A 24,313-nucleotide genomic window follows, 5' to 3' on the forward strand; every position below is an offset into this window, starting at 1 on the left:
GCTGTTTGCTCAGTATCCCCTGCCTTGGCATCTTTCCTCTTGCTTCAACTCGGCTTTATGAGCAGAGCTTGGACTTGCTACTCAGACCATTAGTGCAAGATCTGAGATCTGTCCTGGAAATCTCCAAAGTGACAATTTTCAAAGAAGCTTCACTGACAGGTAGACAGATTTAGCAATAGGCCGGTTAGGTACTTTCAGTGGGATTTGGATGCATAACTCTTTTAGGTGTCTGAAAATGTCAGCCCAAGACCTGTACTTTACCACTGAATGACTGAAACAAGTGACAGTAGCATATGGTTGTTAACTACACAGGGCACATAAAGTCCAACTGCAACCTACACCCAAGCTAAGAACATGCTGGATAACTACTTACTTCAGGTATCCATAAGGCACAGCTAACGTGGACCCACTTTGTCCCACTCCGGGTGGGTTTCAAAGCTCCCCCTCTCTTCGGGCAAAGTAAACACTTCGGCTGAACTCCAAGGGCGCAGGTTCGACAAAGCCAGTTCCCAATGGGAACTTTGAGGATCCCATAGCACGCCTGTGCAAACACAAGGAAGGTGGCATTAGTTACAGCCTATATCTCAACAGAACTGCGGCACTCATACACTGCTGGCCTCTCTCATTTACCATTCCCCAATAGGTGCCTCCTTGCCTTGGCATCCAGCTGTCAAAACAACAATTAAAAGCAGACATAAAGAAGTGCCTCAATGGGGCACAACTAGTTTAAGGGTAAATTCCCCTTTCCTTCACTCCTTCCTTCCTGTTTTATATGGATTCACACCTGACGCACAAATATGCCCTTGACATGCCAGGCAGCCCTGCTAATGTGCCTCCGTCTGTCACAGGCCTTGTCTTACATCACCAGTGGAAGGGGCAGCTGTGATGGTCAGATTCTCAGATGTGACCTCTTTCCATCAGGCACCAGACCAAGTCCACAGACTCCCATGCAGCTACCAGAAGAACAGCAACTTTCATTCACATAAGCTTGGGTCCCATTTGTGTATATGTGTATAAGGAAGAGCTGGGTTTATATAGATAGATAGATAGATAGATAGATATAAATAAACCAGAAGCTGGGAACTGCAGAGAACTGATAGAGAAATCAGAACAGTACAAGATGAAACCTGTCTTAGTAGCAGTATAGTAAGGAGTATTTTAAGTATGTTAGGAACAAAAGAAATTCTAACAATGGTACTGGTTCATTTCTGAATACAGCAGAATTGTCAACAACAGCCTTCCTGCCTCCTGACATTCCCATTTCCCTAACCACAAAAGTCACATGTGTCCAACAAACATTTATTTTCTGTACTTGGAAAAAAGCCAGATGGCAGTCATATCAGATGATGATGATCACATATTTTCTACACCACTGGTAACTGAAGCTGCTAGTCACTATGAAAGGTAGATGTTTGTAAGCAAGGAGGTAAAAAAGGTTTGGATTCAAGAATTTTAAAAGAGCTGGATAAGGAGCCCTTCAGACCATTCAGGTTGATTTCCAGTGAAGTGCTGGAACGCTGGAGACACCCGAGAGCACTAGAAAAAAAAACTTGGGGCCCATATTTAAAAAGGGTAAATGAGACAACTTAATTAATTACAGGCTTCTCACCTGATAATCATCCTGGGTAAAATAAGGGGATGACTGATAAGGAACTTGAATAAAAAAATGAGAGGAGGGTAACATGACCTAGTCAACATGGGTTTATGGAAAACAGGACTTGTTTGACTATCAATATTTTCATAATGGGATTCTAAGACTGGTTGATAAAGGTATTGCAATTGATGTTAATATATGAAGATGTCTGTTAAGGATTTGACTCGATACCACATTTTGCTGAAAAAACCCTGGAGAGATACAAAATCAAAGTGACATATGAAATAGGTAAAGCACTGACTAACTGATCATTCTCAACATCTGGTTGAAAAGGAGGAATTATCAGCAACTGCGTGTGATTCTTCAATTAACAATCATTTCTTCCTTCCTTGTAACTCTGACTCCGTAATATCTCTTGCACACTCCTTGCCTGTGCCTCCTCCCCACAGTAAGTTTAACTAAAAGACACAGCCATGCTCTGATCTGAGCAGCATCAGAATTTGCAGTGTTCCCCAGATACTTCCCCTTCTGGTGAGGTGAGAGATGTTGTAGTTCACTGGTAGGTTAGTACGCGAATCACTGCAATTACATTAGTGCTTTTTAAGAAAATCCAATATCCCATCTCCTTCCTTGCTCATTCATCTTGGAAGCTCACTGTTTAAAAAGCTTGTATTTAATGGGCCAGAGGTACAGAAAGAGGCAGAGAAGGAGAGAGGAATTCCCAGTCAACTGCCTCTAACTTCCAGCCTCATGACATTCCCATTTCTCTGGCCAGCATTGCAGCCAGGCATTTCATACAAAAAATATACGTTTCTGAGTTATGAGCCATCTCTTGTTTGGAGATATGACGAGGAGCTAACTGGTGAGTAAGCTCTCTAAGTGAAGATACATTTTTGTGCAGAGTGGATGTCAGCATTTCTGTCAATCTGTGTCTGAGATCTGCCTGACTGGGAAACACATGGAAGAGCGTGGTGGCACTTGTGCTGAGATCAGCTCACTCCATCCTCACGTCTTAGCAAAGCTTCTGTCTTTCATCCTGAGGATTCATGCAATCCAAATGCATACACAAAATGATTGTGACCCACTTTGTAGGGAGGACCAGCACTGGGTCGGGAAGCTGTACTAATAGTGGAATGGCAGCAAGACAGGCTATAGGCCCAGCCTGCCTGCCTAATGTGATGGGCCATGTAGCAGGAACTAGAGGAAACAGCCAACTGGATGTAACAACTCCTGCACTATTGGGAAAGCACAGACCTCCCAGAGGAGTGGGAAACTTGCTGCTTGTGAACACTGGGTGGGAACTGAGAGAGAGACGACCGGTATGTTGTGGGGGGTTGCCCAGGGACAAGGAATTTCCTGAGGAATAGTCAAAATGCCAAAGGCAGAAGGCAGGGCAGGGTGTGACTCCCCTGCCTGGGGTGTAAGTCAGGGTAGACATGATATCACTGATAGCTCAGAGGTTTGGTAGAAGATGTGGCCGATGATCTGGGGCCTGATACAAATCCCACTGAAATCAGTGGAAAAACTGTTTATTTCAATAGGTTTGAAGTAGCCTGTCAGCTGCTACACGTATCCAAGCTGAACAGAAGTGAGTTGGATGAGCTTCTCACTGGAGACAACACAACAAAGCTGGTGGGCAGGCACAGGTCTTTGACTAGATGTGAAATCTTTTCTTAGACCGACTGGGTAGTTGGAAAAAAGTTCTTAGCAAGCTTTTGGGCGCAATCACTCTTCTTCAGACATAGGGAGTCTCTGCTGGTCTGAGACACCAAGGAATGAGAGAAGCTAAAAGTGGATGTCAGTGAGAATGTGAATAGGTAGAAATTAGGAAAACAAAAGGTAAAGCAGGGAAGGGAGGGGGGAAAAAAGCAGGGGGCAACAAAACCAAAGGTGAGTAAGGGAGAGTCTTCCTTACGCACCTTTGGCTTTCCTTCCCCACTCACCTTTGGCTTGCTTTGCAAAAAAAAAGTTCTTAACAAGCTTTCAGGTGCAGTCACTCTTCTTCACGCACAGGGAGTCTCTGCTGTCCAAGGAATAAGAGAATGAGTCCGTAGCATCTCAGACCAGCAGAGACTCCCAATGCCTGATGAAGGGCGATCGCGTCCGAAACCTTGCTAAGAACTTTTTTCCAGCTGCTCAGTTGGTCTACTAAAAGATATCACATCTACTCAAAAAACCTTGCCTGCCTATGTCCTCAGACCAACATGGCTATAACCAAAAACCCAGCAAAGTTGGTGGGGTCATCTGTGTGAATATATGGTGCTGGGAAGCCACATTCTACTTTCAGGTGGTAGGACTGCATACACTGAAGAGCAAACCGCTCCCTCAGGCTGGTCACCTCTTTTACGCTGAAGTTAGCTATTAGGAGCTTTCTAATAATGCGGGTGGTTAAGCCTGGAACAGGATACCTGGGAATGTCATGGAATCCCTGTTATGGGACTTTCTAAATTGATGACCAGACAAACATGGTTTATACAAGGATGATCCTGGTTTAAGTCAGGGCTGGACAAAATTCCTTTCTGGGGGTCCTTCCAGCCCTTTTCCCCCTATGGTTCATAAGTTGGCCTCCTTTCCTTCTGTGTCTGTTTTGTGCAGGCAATATACAGTGTCTCCAGGCCTCTGTTGCCCAGGGAATGCATGCTATCTCCAGGCCTGTGCTGCACAGAGAATGTGTGCTGCGTCCGGACCTGTGTTGCATAGGGAATGCATGCTGTCTCCAGAATGTGCTGCATGGGGAATGGATGCTGTCTCCAGGCCTGTGTTGCATGGGGAATGTTTGACACTTCTAGGCCTGTTTTGCACAGGGAATGTGTGCTGTCTCCAGACTGTGCCACACAGGGAATGCATGCCATCTCCAGGTCTGTGCTGCATGGAGAACGCGTGCTGTCTCCAGACTGTGTTGCACAGGGAGTGTGTGTCATGTCCAGGCTTGAAGTTACTACATAGATCTGTAACAAAAATGCTGAACTGTCCCAATGCTCTATGGAACATAATTCACTGATGAAAACCATCCCAAACACCCGCCTACATCAGCAAGAAACACCTTTAGCACTCCTCCACTCACTGGAAGCTCTGATGCTAAAGCTGCCAGGAAGGATCAGGCCTCCACCCTTAGTGAGAGGAACCTCCAAATGCAGAAAGGAAAGGAAATTAGACACTTTCTCTTTGCGCCAGACCCGACCCCAGATTAACAGAACGCTGAGCTCCGATTACCGACCTGACACGCACAGACCAGTCGTTTTCCTTCCTTTGCAGAATGAGTAGAAAAATTTTCAAGAGCACCTGTGTGAGGAGGTCTCTGAGACTGAACATCTCAAGGGACATGCAAATTGGCCTATTTTAATAGGAAATTTCCCCCTCCTCAGACCCACTCCCACACACATACCCTTCCCTGCTTCAAATCATGTGCATGAAGAGTGCAAGCACACCCGAGCACACAGTATCCCATCCAATTCCTTCCTTCCCTGAAGCAAGAGCTCAGTGTTAACGCTCAATTCTAAAAATAAAACATTTCTCTTCAGGCAGTAAAATAAAATCAAATCCCACATTCAAAGAAGAATAAGGTGGGGATATAAACCCTGTCAGGTGACAGAATGTCTCTTAAGCTGCTGGCTCCTTGCACACACAGAATAATGCTACACAGCCAGCACCCGAGTGGAGATGGGGGGAGGGTACCTATTAGTCTATCCCTCTTGCCAGGGCAGGACTATGGCTTATAGTATATAGACTATTGCTTTGTCCACTATTAGGTATACTACACACAGTGCATAAAAAAGACCTTCTGTAGCCACATCTGCATTCTGGTCACTCACAGTCATTAAAAATCCCGTGGCAGCAGTTTAATGAGGAGAGATGTGAAAATGAAGAGGGAGAGAAAAAAGCAGCACAGTAAGTGGAAGGGGTGAGGTGAAAAACCAGATAACAGAATAGGAGGGAGAGGACAGAGCAAGGAGACACCGAGCTCTGACACATGTCACTGACCATGGGAGAGGAATGGGAGTAGTAAAGAAACAACCTGGGGAAGGGTGGGCAAGAGGACAGACCCCTTCCGTGCTCAGAGTCAAAGACCCACTGTATCACTCTGTGAATGTCCCATATGCAGCCACGAGGCACAGTCATCCCACTCTGAGCTGAAGGGGTCGACATTTGATGGGTCATGACCAAACTGAAGTCCCCGCATGCATTTGCCCAGAGGTGATAAAGGCAAAGCCCTCACTAGGACTCAGTGGGAGACTGGCTGAATGAAGATAAAATCAAAACAGAGCCAGGCACTCTTTGGCCCCCTGGGGACAGTGTGTAAGAGATGTAAGAGAGTGAATGTATGCCTACATGCATGCCTGGGCAGGGGGATAGGGATGGATGCAGCCAGCCTTTCCTCTCTCTTTGGGGCCCTGGAAGGCCATGGGGGAATTCCAGTTCCTAGTTAGGTCCTTGATCCCTTTCTGCTCCTTTATGTGTGCACAGCCCCAAAAATGGGTAGGGAGGGTGAGGAAGAGGAAGTGCTAGGTCCTACCCCTCTTGCATAGTGGCCTGTAGTTTAGGCTCCCTACACTGAGGGGAGTAGCAGGGGCAGTAGTTGTGGGCTACCCTGGAATAAGGACCTAAGGTTTAATCATAGAAGTTAGGGTTGGAAGGGACCTCAGGAGGTTATCACCCCGAGCACAATCATTTAAGGGAGGTTCTCAAATCTAAACAAACCCCTGAAATATCACGTGGGTAGCAGAGGAGTGGGGCAGGGTGTGGGGCACAGCAGGAAAGGCCAAAGGAACCCAAGCCAGCACCACACACTGCTGTTCTGGATGCTGGCCGTCAAGCAGGTCCTTCTTCCGTCTAACCCAGGCAGGTGCATGCTCCAGGCTGTGAAATATGCTGAGAGCAGTGCTCCCTGGTGTGAGAGGAGATGCCATTTACCTGGTGCACACAGACGTTGCACTTGTCACAGAAAACCATCTCGTTGCCATCCTCGCCCTCTGGGGATCGGCATACGTCACATACAACATCCTCATCATACTCGATGCCCAGGCCCTCCTCTGTCTCAATGGCAATGTTCATGTTCTCATAGCACATTGTCTCCAGCTCCTCCAGCACTCTCTCCAAGGTGATCTCATCCAGCTCTGGCTTCTCTGAAAGGCAAGAGACAGGGAAATGACATTTACAATACAGCAGCAAATGGCCCCCAGCCCTAGAGTCCCTACGACATTTTGCCTGCTGGGGTGAAGTACGCAGAGCTCTGCCTTTGGAGAGGCTTTGAACAAGGCTGCATTTCACAAAGGAGACATTTTAGGCTTTCACTTAAGAAAGTGAATTCGTGGCAATGATAAGATCTGTGAATCAGAAAACTGCTTCTAACTTTGAATGCAGTTTATGTTTCATACACAGTAACGAACTCTTGCTGCTGGCTGAGGGGGAAAAATCCATTCAGCTGAACCAATGCGGATAATTAGGTCTGACAGTTTAAATGTTCAAGTCTTGCAAAGATGCTTTCTGCAGTGGGGGCTCAGACAAGCTTTGGCAACATAAAGTCAATGCTTTAATTGTTAAGACTGTGAAAACTGACCCTTTTAAGGCTAATTAAACAGAACTGTAAATTTAAAGCCAAAGGCTGAAATTGATAACAACATTTGTTTCTGTTTCTGGTCAATATGAACAGTCAGGAGGGCAGTTACGGAGTGTGAGATCCGGGCTCGTGTTTGTTGCCTGACTTTGCATTCTCATTGGACTTGCATTGTCGGTGACAACTGGAAGTGAAGGCCCATCGAGCAAAGGCATACCTTTATGGACATCACTGCAATAGGGACGACGCCATATACTTAAGTGTGGGTGTGCCGGTAACTGTGTTACACCCACACTTCCTGCCACTACCATGAGGATGTTACTGCCAGCACCTATCAGCAGTGAAATGTCACTGGTGAGTAGAGTTGCAAGGAACTCAATCTCTCATCTTCTTCCATTGCAGGCTCTTTCCTGTGGGCCAGTTCCTACCACTGCACTGAAGTCAATGGGAGTTTAGCTCATTGACTCATAATAGGATATGGCCCTCAGTCTTCAGAGGCAGGGTAGCTACAATCAACTGCAATCAACTGAATCATGGGACGATCGGGTTTTCCTCTCGAGCTACTCTGAAACTCACCGTATTAGCAGACAATTCTGCTGTTTTCCGGTGCGGTGGAAAGGACAGGTGCCTGAAAAACATCTTTACGCTTAGGAACCTGTCTTTTCTTGCTAATCTCATGCCTGGAAAAAAAAATCCTTTGTTTGAAAGAACATAATCATCTGCACAACAACCAGGAAGTCACAAAAGCAAGTGGTCATTGCAGGTGATGAATAAAGGAAGAAATAAAAACAGATGCATCAGAGAGTCGGAGCGCCGGGTTCCAAGAGGCAGAAGAACAAAGATTTACCAAAAAAGGGGAAAAAACAACACAGAGGCCAGCAGTATTTCTTTGTTAGCTGTCAGGTGAAGGTGATTTTCAGGGAAATGCTTAAGGTCTCCTAAGGCAAATTAAGCTTTGCACTGTTTGTTTATAATAATGATCTGATAATAATATAATCATGATCTGATAAGAAACTATGGTAGACACAATGGCGGCGGAGGAACTTGACTTGAGATGCTTCAGTTTCGTAGGAATCCTTCTTTATGAAAAACACCACAATTTTCTGCAAGTAGAATAACAAAATGACTCAGTTTACAACAGAGTAACAGTGATGGCTCAGGCCATTTCTGTAGATTACTGCAGATTTCTTGTCATATAGGTTTTCTACCTACCCTGCTGCTAGACAGCAGGGGACAGTTCTTAGTTTATAAACACTGAAGGGAAAAAGAGACTTGAAGATAAGTTAAAAAGGTAAATACTTGAATATTTGGTGAATGGCTTTTCTATGCTGGAAGTCCTTACCTAGGGCTAAATTTGGGGTCCACCAAAGACAATGACAAAGCTTGCAGGGACATGGATAGGACTGGCACTTGGTCTTTGCTCCCTGCTGGTTCAGACAAACATCCAGCTGCTTCCAGGCAAGCACTACTGATGAAGCTTGAAGGATGTTTTCCTTTTGCACAGTGTCCTAATGACCCAGTAACATGCTGCAAAACCTTCCTCGAGTAGGAAAGTCTACTGGCTGTCTGAGATCTTCCCCAACATGCTCCACTGGCAGAGTTTACCAGGCTTGACAAGCTTATGCAAACATCTGGATTGGCATTTTACCAGGCTGAGATACAATCTACAACAGACAACACCGTTCTCTGTTAGGTTTCTTTCAAGTGCTTGAGTAGTTATGCTGCAACTTGCCAAGATGCCTGACAGTACCTGTTTTATGGCTGGGAAGCCTAATGGATGCATCCAGGATCATTTGGGAACCCAGATCCGGAGCAGGGTGCCTCAGAGGCATTTGAAGAACAACAGCCATTTAGCTAGTTGACATGCCCTTCATTAGCAATCTAGTCACCAAGGTCTATGCATCACAGCTTACACATCTGCTCGCATTTTTGGAGCTGGACCACCGTGGGAACTTTGAGAGAGAGTGCACTACCCTTTGAAATGCTGCGGGCTATCCCTTTGGTGCTAGGTGAGTGATTCAGGATAAGTATTTATAAATTAAAAGCGTTTCTTTAAGAACCGATCATTTGAATGAGGCAGGCATGGTTCTTTGAGATGCGATATCTTTTATTAGACCTGAGTAGTGGGGAAAAAGTCCACAGCAAGCTTTCGGGCACAATCACCCTTTGTCAGGCATTGGGAGTCTCTGCTGGTCTGAGACGCTAAGGAATGAGAGAATGAGTCCTCACATTTACTCAAAGACCCTTGCCTGCCTATGTCCTTACACCAACACGACTGCAACCACAAACCCAGAGATGGTTCGAATGAGTTGTTATCATGTCGGCTCCTTCACCCTCTGGTTTTCAAGTCTTTTGGAAATGCAAATCACCATGAAGGCTCCTTATATTTCTGGGGGACAGTGTCTACACTAGCCCCTGTGCTAAGAAATAATTATGGGCACAGAATTTGTTATTCATGAAGCAGAAGAGAGATCGACGGAAAAGGAGGATGGTTTCCACAAGAAACTTAAAACCGATCTGTCTCCAGGGCCAGGATCATGTTGGCACCTGGACAGTTCCCATTTCACTCCTAGTGGAAACAACCTTCTCATACCTGCAACTGTATATTCTTCCCCATCTCTCACCTCCTGATTCAGTGCATTTCTCTACTGAAATGCCAACTTGTAAATTTTTCATTGATAGCGATATCCTGCCGTGGCCAGCTTAAACCACAGGAGAGGTCTGTGTTGATGTCAAACCTGCCTGTCTCCCCGCTGAAAACCAAACATCCCACTTCGCTGTGAAAGTGAGCCTTATTCCATCGGGAGTCCTGGACATGTGTTCAAGAGAAGTATTTGGCCTTTGAAGAGTACATAAACTTTACAAGTCCCAGCTGCAATGGATGCTCTAGCTGTGTAGCTCAGGCAGAAGGGTGACGGACTACAGCCTGGAAGGACCTGCATTTGATCCCAGGCGAGGGTGGTGGGTTTCCACTTCTACTGCAGCCCTGAGGCCCACCCAGGCTCCTCTCCAATGGGCACTGGAGCAGGGTGCTGAGCACATCACCTCCTCCTCATGCTGCCATTAAAGAAACAGTGGAGCCCTGTCCCATTGGCCTGAAAACAGGACACCTTTACCTGTAATGAATGCTGGCTCGCTCATCACTTGTTATATGTTTGTTGTATAGTTACACACACACACACTCCTTTTAGATGCAATCACATTAGAAATTCATTTGCCAAGTTGCCTTCAGCCTACCTCGGAGCCTCTTGGAGCGACAATGGTAGTTGATGGGTATGAAGCCATTAATCGCTTATGAATCGCTAAAGAATGGGGCCTAAGGGTGAAGTTCTTTTTTGCATTTGTGCTCTGTTTATCTGCTTCTGCATCATATAAAGTTACTGCTATTAAGCCCCATTCATAAAATTGACGTCTTTCTGGCTGAGAAAACTGCTGGCTGTAGAGGCAGTGGCCAGCAAAATAACAAAAAGCAAAAAATCTCACCCTATTCAAATGCTGCCCGTGTTGTACACAGGGTTGATAGTCTCACTTGAGGAATGATGAACAAGGAGCCAGGTTCTGATCTTTGTTACTGTAAGCACTATAAGCAAGCCCAGTGTCGCCTCCCCCTCTGGGAAGGCAGAAACCCCAACCTCCCAAAGGAATGATGCTTTAGAAACTAAGCCGGTGGACGCTCTATCCTTCATGGTAGGCCAGAAGGCACAGGGATCATGCATCCAACCAAACTAAGCACCCCTTGGGAGAGGAAGGACTTTAGGAGAGGGGGGAGGCAGAGGAGGTGTCCAACTATGAGGCATTGCAGGAGGTCTCCAGATCTGCCTTCAGCACGACATGCATGTCCCAAATCTGCTCTTTGGGTTTGGTTCCCAAGAAACATGTTTCCTTGTATGTGTGCTTGCTGTGCGCACTACAGGGACCTAGGTTGTGAAGCTTCAATTTCTCTTCTTTCCTCCCCAGCTCTCAGTTACGTCGGTGTCAATCTGGATTAATTCCACTGGTGCAGAGAAAAGAAAGTGGCTTTTGGTTACTGACTCTGCCATTCACCCCTACCAGGGCACACGGCATGCTGCAGCCAAATTTGAATTTAAATGGATGAATGGCACAACTACAGGGTTATTTCTACCACGTGCAGATTTCTGAGGATTGCATCTCGTTCTTCTATTACCATTACTTCCTCCCCTCATTCCCATCAAGTCCTGGATACCCTTTGTGCTGTGGGTGACCACCCTTCTGGCTGAGCTTACACAACCAGTTTTTCTGCAGAGAGTAGGGGCCAGTTACTCATGCATAAGTTAGAATGAACCTCAGGCACCCCAGACACAGGTATAGCTATTACATATCATGTACAAACATTAGTAATCTCAGCTATCATTATTTATATAGCATTATAATTGCATGTGACATGGCGGAGGCACGCTCTTTTACTAAACGTTCTTTACTCTTCCATATCCCAGCTCAAACCTTCTTGATATACTGGGGGAAGGAATTAGTAAGAGAGCCACCTTTCACAAAACTGAGATTTATGTCCAACTAAACTGCACTCCATTAAAATCAATTTACTGAAACAATAAATCCTTTTACCCTATGGAGGATATCTAGCGATAAAACAGCTCATGAACAAACTATCTTCAAGACTGCAGGCTGTACTATTTGGTGATTCACAAACTATAAACCTTAAAGTCTGTTTTCCAGTAAAAATATATATAAACAAATAAAGTTGTATTTTTTAAAAGCATTTTGTGAAAGGGGCTGGAGTCAACTGCTTTTTGCAGGCCTGTTATAATCCCTGACAACCCTTATAAGATATCAAGGGGAGTGTGTTCATCCTCAGTACCAGAAGCCATGGATTCGTGAGATCTAATCTAGCTCCAAACCTGTCTTTTTGCATGGCTCTAGGCAAGTTACTTAGAACCTGCCTGTTTTAGTTTCTCTGTCTGCAAAGCTAGGATAATGATCCCTTACTTTCCTCATGGGAGGTTATGAGAATTGAAGCAATCCAGATATGAAAAGTGCTGTCTAAATGCTAAGTACTAATATGGCTAGTTTCTCAACAAAATCGGCATCTATGGCGGCTTGGTGCCTAGATTTCCACTGTCCCGATTGTATAATGATCAGGCCTCTCCTCCTGGCTCCGCTACAAACTTGGCATAACTGCAGGAGAGTCATGTCAATGTTATGTTGTGCAGCTTCCCTGCTGGTAAAAAGGGAAGAGCCCCACTTCCTCTCTCCCAGGAGGCTAATAATAATGAATAAATGTTTTAATGCTAGCTTATCTTTTGTTTTAGACGGTTATAGACTATCAGGTCAACAAGTTGCTCACAACTATGGCTTACAGCCATATGTAGGACTTTCCATGGACGTGTTTCTGACTATGCGTAACCCAAAGTGCCCATGCCTACCACTTACTAATAAGATGCAGTAATCAGATGCCTACACAGTCAGATGGATTGCAGATTGGCTGAGGGGTCGCACTCAGAGGGTGGTGGTGGATGGGTCATATTCGACCTGGGGGGAGGTGGGTAGCGGAGTCCCCCAGGGCTCGGTCCTGGGGCCTGCGCTGTTCAATTTCTTCATCAGCGATCTGGATGATGGGGTGGAAAGTAACCTGTTTAAATTCGCTGATGACACCAAAATCTGGGGGGAGGTGAGCACGCTAGCAGGGAGGGAGAGATTGCAGAGGGATCTGGATAGGTTACAGGGGTGGGCTAACAGGAACAGGATGCGTTTCAACACGGACAAGTGCAGGGTGCTGCACTTGGGCAGTAGGAACCAGCAGCACACTTACACAATGGGGAACTCCTTACTCGAGAGCACGGAGGCAGAAAGGGATCTTGGAGTCATTATTGACTCCAAGATGAACATGGGCCGACAATGCGAGGTCATGGTTGGCAAGGCTAACCGGACCTTGTCGTGCATCCACAGGTGCATCTCGAGTAGAGCCAAGGAGGTGATCCTCCCCCTCTATGCGACACTGGTCAGGCCACAGCTGGAGTATTGTGTCCAGTTCTGTGCGCCCCATTTCAAGAGGGATGTGGACAATATGGAGAGGGTCCAGAGGAGGGCCACCCGCATGATCCGGGGACAACAGGGCAGACCCTACAGTGAGAGACTGCGGGACCTGAACCTATTCAGCCTCCACAAGAGAAGGCTAAGGGGGGACCTGGTGACTGTCTATAGACTCACTAGGGGGGACCAGAAGGGTTTGGGGGAGACGCTGTTTCCCCTAGCGCCCGCTGGCATAACAAGGAGTAATGGGCACAAGCTGATGGAGAGGAGGTATAGATTGGACATCCGCAAAAACTACTTCACGGTTAGGGCGGCTAGGAGCTGGAACCAACTTCCAAGGGAAGTGGTGCTGGCCCCTACCCTGGGGGTCTTTAAGAAGAGGCTGGATGCCTACCTGGCTGGACTCGTTTGAGTCCCATTTCTCTTTTTGGGGTTTTTTGTTGTTCTCCCGCCCTGGCGGGGGGTTGGGCTAGAAGATCTACTAGGTCCCTTCCGACCCTTAATCTATGAATCTATGAATCTATATATCACCCCTCTATCAACTCATTTATAAATGGAATATCAATGTAAAGCACAGCCAACAAAAAACAACAAGCACACAATCTGCATACGAGCTAAACATGTGCAGTGAAACTTCTCCATAATTTTTATAAACATATCCTGCTAATGCACTTAAAAGATTTACAGGAACCAATTATCACCCTTTATGCCACCCACCGACATCAATTATTGCTCAAATTTAAGATGATGACAAAGTGCTTTAGAAGCCACTTTATAATCTGCTGTCTTTCTACAATAATGCTTTGCACTGACAGAGCTGTCCTGGGGCACTTCTGATTAAAGCTACTTCATTCCTTCCAGCAGCAAGATTCTGAATAATGTCTGAAACTGTTGCAATTATTTTAGAGTTGATGTAAATAATAAAACAACTATACAGGAAAACTGATCATGATGAAAACTATAAAGCCAGGATGGCTTAAACTTGCATTTCCTCTGCCGATCAGCAGCCCTACTAACCTACATGTCAAGGCAATAGTAGAGAGGCTTTCCAGCAGTACCTGTCTCTGCAGGGAGTTAAATCATCTTACACGTTTCCGGGGCTCAAAGTGTTTCATCTCTGTCAACTGCTTATGCAGCTGCTTTCTGAAAATATTTCTGGATTTCCTAACAGACTTCAGTGAGGCGAAGTGAAAGGCCACAGCTATTTGCACACAAAATCAACTGGGATTCTCACTGAGTATCTCTTCTTTCTTCGGCTTGAAACAAACTGCCTAAGTTTCAGAAAACGTGGACCGTGTTTTGGTATCCGCACTCTTCTGCTGCGTCTACACTGCTCACCAATCAAAAGCGTGACTACGGCATACACAAGCAAATCCAAAGGAGCTGTAATCTAGCTAGGTCGGGTAACAACAGCAAGGAGGAATCTGTACGTGCCTGCTAGGTGCCCTGGGTATGTGCTCAGGTTGCTGGCCCATGCTGAAGTCTGACAGCTGGATTTTCACTGCCACTGTTACCTGAGCAAGCTAGTAACATGGGGATGCTGCATGTGCTGCACTCACCCCCTGGCTACAATGCAGACATACTCGCATTCGGTGGTAGATCACCGGGGCAGTAATTAGATCATGGGTCACAAGACTAGTCATGGAGTCAGGTGGGAAGAAGCCAGAACAAGGTTATCAGAATCTGACCTTCTGACTCTTATGCGGCACGGGAGACACCGTGACGATGGCGTCAGCTCAGGTGGTTGTACATACCTGGTAGGGGAGATCCCCTTCTTCTCAGCCTTGGCGTAGTTGAGGGTGGAGACTTGTCCGCTGCCCAGTGGGCAGGCACACCTGCGTGAGTCTACTATAGCCTCCCAGTGGGAGGATCTCAGCTCCACAGTTTATGGTGACAGGGGACTGCTTTTGGGCTTTCCCTCTAGCTTGTTCCTATGGCCTTTTGGCTCAGGGCAAGTGAACTAGGGGCATCCGAACTCCAAGGCCTCTGGGGTTGAGGCTTGCACATTGGATGCTTGCCATGGACTTGGGAGTGTCTGAAACCCCGGGCTGAAGAGTCTGGGAGGTAGGATGCTTGCCGGTGGTAGCGCCACACAGACTTGAACGATTGAGCTCTGCTCAGTCGACAGAATTCAGAGCTGATCTGATTGATCTGGCCTGAGACACGACACTTAGCAAGATGTCTGTACAGTGCCTAGAGCAATGGAGGCTCATGCTCAATTGGGCATATTAGCTATCTAATATTAACAACAATGACCACAAACATAGGTCAAATTTAGCTGCAGCATGCCGTGTGCCCTGGTGGGGGTGAATGGCAGAGTCAATAACCAAAAGCCACTTTCTTTTCTCTGTGCCAGTGGAGTTAATCCAGATTGACACCGACGTAACTGAGAGCAGCTTCTAGTCCTAAATCTGTTCTCAAGATATTTCCACACTGCAGATAGGCATCTCTTCTGTAAATTAAACATATCCCGCGCTCGTAAATCGTTAACACACTGATAAGTGGCGGAGGATTTGCTGGGTTTTCCTATTCATGCATCAAGCAATTCTGCTGTTAAAATGATTACTTGTGCAATGAGCTTATGATCTCAGCTGGGAACAAAGCACCCAGCCTGCACATGGATGTTTGTTGTGGGCTGCAGTACAGACATGTTATAAAACAGCCCCAAACTGGCAGACTTTCTTCCTAACAAAAATCCAAACAAACAGACCCTGAATTATTAATGGGGATAAGCTTTCTCAACTGATTAACAGTAACTACCGCAAGCTTGGGTTCAGATGCAGAGCTGAGCATCGTGGTGAAACCACATAATGTGGCAGCTGCACATGTGGGTAACACAAGGGTGAAAAGTCCATTACAGCCATTCAGAGTATGCGCCGAGCACAGGACTCCAGTCAAAGCCTTTGTACATTAGCAATCCCTTATGGCTGCAGGATGGTAGGAAAGCACTTAAAAGGGGGAAGCCAGTCTGTCATTTACAGGAAATGGAGCCCACTACAAAAAAGGACAGGCCTCCGCACATCCCACTGTTAGCTGAGCTTGGGAAATACACAGTGGTAGGTTGAAAGAAGGGCCCTCGCTATCTCCATCCTACAGATGTTACTCCCATATGGTCGGGACACAAAAAACAGATGGCATGGCTCTGCTCTCACCCATCCAGGAGTAGCACGAGAACAGTCAAAAGCACTTACGCACCAGCATAGCCAGAGGAAGATAAGAACAAAGTCCTCAGTGAGAGAAGCAATGCAAAGTGGTTAGAAAAAGGACGGCCCGTCAGGACACCTATGTTTTCTTTCTGGTTCTACCCACCTACTTCAGAGTTTGTGCATCTCCAAGACGGCGCTAACAGACCACACCTCTTTCACAAGGATGCTCGGCGGCCTAATAGGGATGTTCTGAGATCTATTCTCAGATGTTCAGGAACGTCTGCTCTCTACTCCTGAACATCAGTGTGACGCGAGCTCCGCTGAGGTCAATGGGATTATCCCAGTGGAAATCTTGTCTGAGCCAAGAATCAATGCTTTTAGTTCCTTACAGAAAAGGCCATATATGGATGAGAACTGCAGTTAACCACTGGCCTGCTCGAGGCTATTGCAATCTTTGTGAAGGACTGAAGTTCCCTGGGACACTGGTATTTTGAATCAGGTGCAGCCCGCAGCTGGTGCCACGCCATATCTGGACCTTTCTGGGAGCACTGGTGTAATCTTCTAGTGATCTAAGTATCATCTCTGTTTAGTAGTAAAAAGTCTCCAGAACCTCAACTTCAAGACCCAGAAGACTCACATCAGCTTCTCCTCCGTCCGAAGTGACCAAACTGACTTCTGGGTTGCTTATAGAGTAGAAGCCTACAAAATGAGAGAGTATGATGACTCTGAGTATGTAGTTAGCAGGGTTAAGAGTGAGGCTGAAATGTATTCCTTCCCTGGCTCAACGTGGATTGCATTGAAACACAAGAAGGCAATTATTGTAGAATTAGATACAATTCTAGTGACTGAAAACATATTTCACGAGGCATAAAAATGCCGCGGCTGGTCCAGGACCTGGCACAGCAGTGAGCCCTCTGCAAACATTCTCCGAATAATCAACTGTTTAATTTCTTGCCTGTTTCGAATGCATGTGCAAGCCTCTCTCCAGCCTGATGCTCTGCTCCATCTGCCATAGGACTGCCTCCCTCTCCAAGCTGAATGCGAGGGAGTTAACGGCGGCGGAGGCTCTAATCAGCTACTGCTGTCAGGACAAGTGGAGCAATCAGGGGAATCAGACCACTTGTGGGGAGCTGAGGCAGAGCAGTGGCTCCGCAGATACCCGCTTAGTTTAAATCTCAGCTCCTTCTCCTTTGCCCCTCCCAAAAGGATAAATCGCCATATCACCATTCACTAAGCCTTGCTGGAGCAATGGACTGAAAAGCAGCCCGAAGAAGTTGGGAGCAAAGCTGGCGAAGGCATGGCAGGTGCAGTCGGTAATCATCGCAACTCCTTGATGGGGGCTGCACCAGGTGACCCACAAAGGGCAGCGATACAAGAGGTATGGATTTTAGGCTGATCTTAAGGTGCTGAGAAGAGACCGGGTAGCTTAACAGTGGTAACTGGATATGTTAACGTTTACCCTGTGATCACTAGCCTGAACACAGCTCAGGTAAGAAGGGCTTAAAAATCATTAGCCTTTTCACAACAAAAGGCCCGCACGGTCTGACAGCGATGCCAGGTACTGCTGCTGCTTTCTATGAATCATGAAGGAACGCCAGGAGCTGGTTGCAGCTAGGGCAGGAGCATGAGCTCTATCAATGAGGCCCCTTCCAGGAAAATGTCTTGCTGCCAACCCAGCTTACATAAGCCAGTGGAGCTTACACTGCCACGGACAGAGAGCTCGTTCCTCAGGCTGTAGAGCCGACGCAGGCTGCAAGCATTCTAGGGTCTGGCCCTATAATAAGGTGACAACCACGTGGAGAATGGGTGCCCAGGGTGGTACTTCCCCACCCAGTGAGGTGTAAACTCTTTCTAGCCATAGGAGCTGTTCATGTTTGCTTTTAGTGGCACAATGTGGGTGACCGGTCGGGTTTTTCCTCATGGAACTTTATTAACTTCAGTTTGTTCCAACACTGTTTATTCGACTGCCTTCATTTCCACTGCCTGGAGAGGTGCTCCAGTTAGACCCTGTAGTGCGATGACTTCTCCATCAGAGATTCCCCACCAATACATTTGAGCCAGTATGTTCATGCCATGGAACAGGAGCATCTCCAGTATCGAAGGCAGAGCTAGTGGTGATCATGTGTAAGCGCCATATACTGTCTGGAATAAACTAAGAGAATACTTAGAAATGTTCATTCTGCCTTCAGCAACATCGATGTGGCAGCAGCATTTTTAGCAATTTCTGCAGGATTCTGCATGTGTGTGAAGTGCCTATCACAGCAAAGGGACTTTTCAGTCCGAGTCTTTGAAGTCTCTCTAGCCACAATCCTACAATAGCCTTGGATTTAGTTGAGCGCACAATATACAGCGTGAAATCTTAATAAAAAAATGAAGACTTATAGCCTGGCTTCTCCCTAAAAGGAAGGTCCTGTGCTGTCTTATAAAGTCCTGTACACAAATCTGGTTCAGCGTTTGATCCAAATTACTTTGGACCCACTTTCTTTATTATCTCACATTGCAGCAGCAACAAATAAAACATTCAGACACGCTTAAATGTTCAGTTTATCTTTATCAGCTAGCAGAACAGTACATTTCTACTGAGAACGGTGGTTGGTTACTAGCACGTGTTACTGAAAAAATGTTTTTAAACTGACTTCAGGCTTTTTACGTCATTCATTAATATACTTTATATTTTAACGATGAATCTTTTTTTTTTTTTCAGGAAAAATACTTACTTAACTCAGAAAGCATCCAGCAAATTACCAAGAGCTGTTTGCTATTTGGGAGGTTTATTTGATCTCACTGATAAAAATTGCATCTCTAGGGTCATCTAAAACAAGCCTGGAGAAGGCATTAAGGCATACCTACATGGAACAATAGTCCAATGGCAGAGGAATAGACTAGATGATCTACTAGGTACTTTCCGTCTCTACCACCTATGATTCCTTAAGAGCCAGTCACAGATCGTGCTCTTTCTTTGTCATTAAATGCTTTGTGTATGAGACATCCTGTCCGTGACCTATCACCGTACAGCATCTGGGGACAAACACGCCGCTGTGTCCCAGGTGGCATTTTAAACTTCTGCAAATCTCCTTAGGCTAAGGGACATCATCTGATTTCAGCCACCGTCTCTGAATCACAGGGCAGGCTACGATTCTCCAGGTAGATTGTGCTAGTGGGCTGAGAAATGAACAAACCTAGTTCAGATATCCCAGTATCCATCTGGGAGAAAGTTCTATGTATGGATTGTCTTCAAACAAGTGCCTGCATCCTGCGATCTACTGAAATGGGGATCCTACTAGGAGTCAAAGGAGCTGGTTTCTAATCCGAATGCTGCCGCTGACCTGCTGAATGACTTGTCCTGCCTTTAGAATGGTGGTAATCATGCCTGCCCGCTTTTGAAGAATAAAACACAGACAGAGAAGCGTTATTACACACATGCAGATTATTTTTGTCATTCTGAGTTTGCTGCACAAGTCTTCTCACCTGCTCACAAACCAGCCCTGCTCTTAATTTCTGTCTTCTCACCTGCTCATCTCAGTAGTTTTGTTTTATTTTGTTTTGTGAGCACATAAAACCCACCACGTCAGAACAATAATCGTATTTTTCCCTCTACAGGACCCTCAAGATGAGGTTCTCAGTGCATTGATGTATTTCTTCTGGACACTTCTGCAAGTAGATAAGCATTACTCTCCCTACTTTACAGATGGAAAAGCTCAAACAAAGGGATAAAGTGATTTGACCAGGGCCCCAACACAAGTCAGTAGCACAGCCAGAAGACCTCTGGACTTGCCATTCTGAACATCAACCTCTAGTCTAAGCCACACTTGCTACCTACAGAATGCTGCTGGAAGTATTACTAATCTAAGGCATATATTTCTCTTTCAAGTGACTGGAAAAATGCACTAGACATAGCTCCGAGGCAGAAATGAGAGGGGAAGAGATAACAGAATCCATATTTGGAGCTTTGGTCTCAGCAAATCTCATGGAAATCACATTCATAGACTGAATGCTGTTTTCAAATTCCTTTCCCTCCCCAGCATATTAAAGGCTAACACAGTAATTACAGAGCTCTTTTAGAAACAGAAATGGACTGATGAATCAGCCTGATGGATCAGATGATTGGTGTCTCTGTGCTACCACTACTGGAACTTCATGAGTTTGTTCCTATTATTTATTCATTTATTACAGGAGCACTCAGAGGTTCCAGATGAAATCCAAGGCTCTTCTGCTGGGCATGGTGAAAGCCCCAGGTAAGAGACTTCCTTCTCCCAAAGACCTTTCCACCTGCAAACACAAAACTCACAAGGAGTCGGAGGAGGAAAGATGCACAGAGTGGTAAAGCAGCTTGCTCAAGTCACAGAGAGTCGCGGCAGAGGTAATTTCCTGACTCCAAGATCAATGCTTTAATCTGGGGTGCTCAAATCTGGCCTTCAGGGCCTGATCCCAGCATGAGGGGCCTCGTGGGGCCAGTGAGGGGCCCCAGGGCCCAATCCTAGCATGCAAGGCTGGATCCTGGCATAAGGAGGCAAGCAGTATTCCTTCTAAGCTGTGTGGTGTGCGCAGCCGCGCCTGGCAGCGTGGCATGAGCGCACCTGTGCAGCCACGTACACCACATAGCTTAGAGGAAACGCTGGAGCCAGGCAGGAGCAGTGCTGGACCCTAGGGCCAGATCCCAGAACATGGGGACTATTTGATGTCCTCAGGGACGCAGTGATGTCCGCAGGAATCTGTGGGCCACTTGCGGATGGCGGCCGGCGGTACGTGTAGGCCTCTGTACCCATTACGGGGTCCGGAGACAGTCCCCAATCTGGAACATGGGGCCAGATGGAGGCAGCATGGGGCCCCATCCCAAAGCATGGAGCCAGGCAGGAGCAGCACCAGCCCTGTTCCAGGCATCCAGGACAGGATGGCGGCAGCATGGGGCCTGATTCTGCCACGCAAGACCAGGCAGAGGTTGCACAGGGCCCAAATCCTGGTGTGTAAGGGCTAACCAAGGCTGCAATCCAGGTGGGCAGGCCTGATGCTAGCCTCCAGGGTCTGATGTGGCCTGTGAACTGGTCCTGTGCCACTCACTGGGCCCACAGGGCTGCAAGGTTGCACACCACTGCCCTAGTTGTCCACTGCTTCTCCACCTAATTCAGCCCAGGTTTCCCCTGCCTGGTTCAGCAAGGACAAGACACGGCAGAGGCAGCATGCACATTTCTAGGGGAAGCTGGGGCATGTACCTCATGGTCTCAAAGGAAAGCACTATGGTGATTCACTTCTGGATGTGGTCTTTGAAGGCTTCTGCTCAGCCCTCAGCTGTGTATTACTATTACAAACCAGCCCCGCTCTTAATTTCTGTCTTTTAAATTTAACATAACTCATGATGCAAGACAATGCACTGTTTGTGACTGAGACAGCTGGCTTCTGGCAGGGTGCTGGCACCTTTCACTTCCACGCCCTCTACAAACGGTTTCATCTCAGTCTTGCAAGTCACAATTAATGCAGAAACTCCACATCTGAGAGCCCACACAACCCACCGTACCCTGCCTTAAAGCAATTGTAAAGCAAGTCAAGTCGAACCCCACTCAACTTATTCTTGCAGAAGCCCAATCACTGGCCAGTGACTTTCTATGAGCTCTTGAAACATAGTACCATGTGATATCCATTCTGATTTCTCAGAAACAGAAATGTCATTGGTGAAGTGACAGGAACTTTGGTCCCTCTGAAGAAAGACAGCAACCTTTTGGCACGGGTACTACAGCGGCGGTAGTCCTGGGGCAGAGTTCTGTTTGCCTTGTACAAAACCCTTGGCCGGATCAGCAACATTTCAAAACCTGGGTGTGATACTTAGAGAGCTGGGGCTGTTACATTAGGCAAGCACAATTATGATTCACTCTTGAGACTGCAGAAGATGTAGCACATTTAACAAGTAAGTAATCAAGCTCCAGAAGCACCTCCACAATGTTCTTATGTTCACAGTGATGAGGACATGGTATTTGGCTACTAAGGCACTGGTCAGCCAAAGAAACAGAGACCTACTAAAACCCAGAAAACAATAACAATCAGCAAACACAGGGGGCAACTCCTGAGCTAGCCTCTAGTCTGTGAGACCCTACCACAGTACACAGGAGGGTGAACAAACACAGAATGTAGCCCAAGGACCGTAAGGCTGCACATGTGCTATTAAGCAATGAGTGAGTGTGTTTATGGAAGAGTTTTGTACCACACCTGGTCCCACCCTTGTAGACCTTTGTATCGCTCCTGGGGAATTCCTACCACTGTTGCTAAAGGGTGAGCGGCTATGCTTTTATTATTAGCAATTTATTTTCTGGTCTTCTCTTAGTGGCTGAAACCATGACACTGTAGACCTCATCCAACAAGGACTGGAAAACCCCCTCTGCAGTGACTGCAAATCTCACTCAGCTCTGACAACTGTACGTTCTAGTTTCTGGACTAACAAATCTGCCGATGACAAACAAAGCCACCAATAGGCCAATTCCCAGTGGACACTGTTGTCAGCACACCCCTGGAGTTGCCAGCCCATGAAGAAGCATGGTCCCAGAGCAGAGGAACAGTGCACAGCTGCTCTGGGGCTGGGTCCCCTGAAGCGGCCTCCCCACGGCTATGGTACACGTGGCAGATGCACTGCCACTCTAGGATGTGTGCAGGGATGGGCACTGAATGCAGCATGGTCCTGGAATGGCCAGGGTGGGTGCTGCACGAGGCTGCTGGAGCCATCCGGCACGCCCCACGTGCTGCCAATGGGTCCACTGAGACCCACAGACTGTAGCAGGAGATGGATGATAGGGCTCCTACGACAGGACCTGGCCCACGGGCCGTAGCTTTGACACCTCTGCTTTAGAGTTATCTATTCAGAATGAGAAGTGCTTTTTCTTTCCTTTGAGTCCACTTGTCAATTTAGCTCCCAAACATGTGACCAGGACATCTATGATAAATAACTTTGATGTTGCTAGTGTTAAAGGAAGACAGGTCTAGCAATGGAGATGAAGGTGGAGAGGGTCTTGTGGGATTTGGGAGAACTGGATTCTACCTGCAAACCAACCTCCGCACTCTACTGGGAGAAATCTCCGGCCATTCCCCACTTCAGTCTAAATTTATACTTATCTCAGTGTTCCTAAACCGCTGTATGAGACAGGACCGTTGAAACGCATGGGCTCAGCTCTGCTCAGCTTCTGCTATTATCTCTTCTGGGGAGCTCTCACATTTTGAACAGAACAGAGGAGATTCCTGCCCTAAGGTCCTCAGGAATTTCCATCTTCCATGATTAATTAATGGGTACACCCCAGAGAAGCAGCAAAATGACGCAAATACCTACCCATCAACTTGAGCTCCATATTAACATATTCCAGCCAACAAGCATCAATCTCGTCCAGGTCATAGCGGCTCAATCCCTGCGAGTATGTCCTGGTGGCCTCTGAAATATCTGAGTCGGGCAGATCAGTTGGTGAGACCTGCACACAGGGACTCTCTAGCTGGGGTATAATCCTAGAAGAAAGAAAGCAAAGGATTAGAAAAAGCTAAGAAACCTGATGACAAACTACATCTCACTGAAACCATATCCCTGACACTATAGGTGCTTAACTCTTAAGCCTATGAGCAGGCCAATTAGAATCAATCAGTCAATACTTACAGGTGTAAAATTAAGCACCTAACTCAGTGCTTCCCAAACTTTTCCTCAGCATGACCCCATTTATGGCCCTATTTCCTCAGCATGATCCCATTTCCTCAGTATGGCTCCTCAGTCCCAACCCACAGCCCTCCATCCCCAACCCATCTGCTGCTGTTGTGATCCCATTTGGGGCTGCGACCCACAGTTTGAGAACCGCTGGACTAAGTGTTTGCACGGTAAGGGCCCCAGAGTATGAACTTTTCAGAAGGGACCAGTGATTCTGGACACCCCAGTTCTGTGGCTTGACTTGAGACATGTTAAAAGGACCTGCTTTTCAGAGAGCACTCGGGAAAACCCTGTGAAAATCAGTTCCCATTTCAAGTGCCCCTGAACCCTAGAAACTTGTGGCCCCA

At 46.7% G+C, this 24,313-nt stretch overlaps 1 protein-coding gene across 5 annotated transcripts in view; it reads right to left on the minus strand.

Annotated features, from left to right (window-relative positions):
* JADE2 (jade family PHD finger 2) overlaps nt 1-24,313 on the minus strand; it is a 171,853-nt gene that overhangs the window by 40,082 nt on the left and 107,458 nt on the right. For all 5 annotated transcript variants that reach the window (XM_019506281.1, XM_019506280.1, XM_019506277.1 and 2 more), the window contains exons 5-7: nt 23,607-23,776; nt 6,506-6,717; nt 374-541 (exon numbers count right to left, since the gene is read on the minus strand). In XM_019506281.1, coding sequence (XP_019361826.1) covers nt 374-541; nt 6,506-6,717; nt 23,607-23,776 — 550 coding nt within the window. The remainder of the gene's footprint in view (nt 1-373; nt 542-6,505; nt 6,718-23,606; nt 23,777-24,313) is intronic.

Source organism: Gavialis gangeticus, unplaced genomic scaffold (genome assembly GCF_001723915.1).
Source record: "Gavialis gangeticus isolate Ggan-Ray unplaced genomic scaffold, GavGan_comp1, whole genome shotgun sequence".
NCBI classification, from domain to species: Eukaryota; Metazoa; Chordata; order Crocodylia; family Gavialidae; genus Gavialis; species Gavialis gangeticus.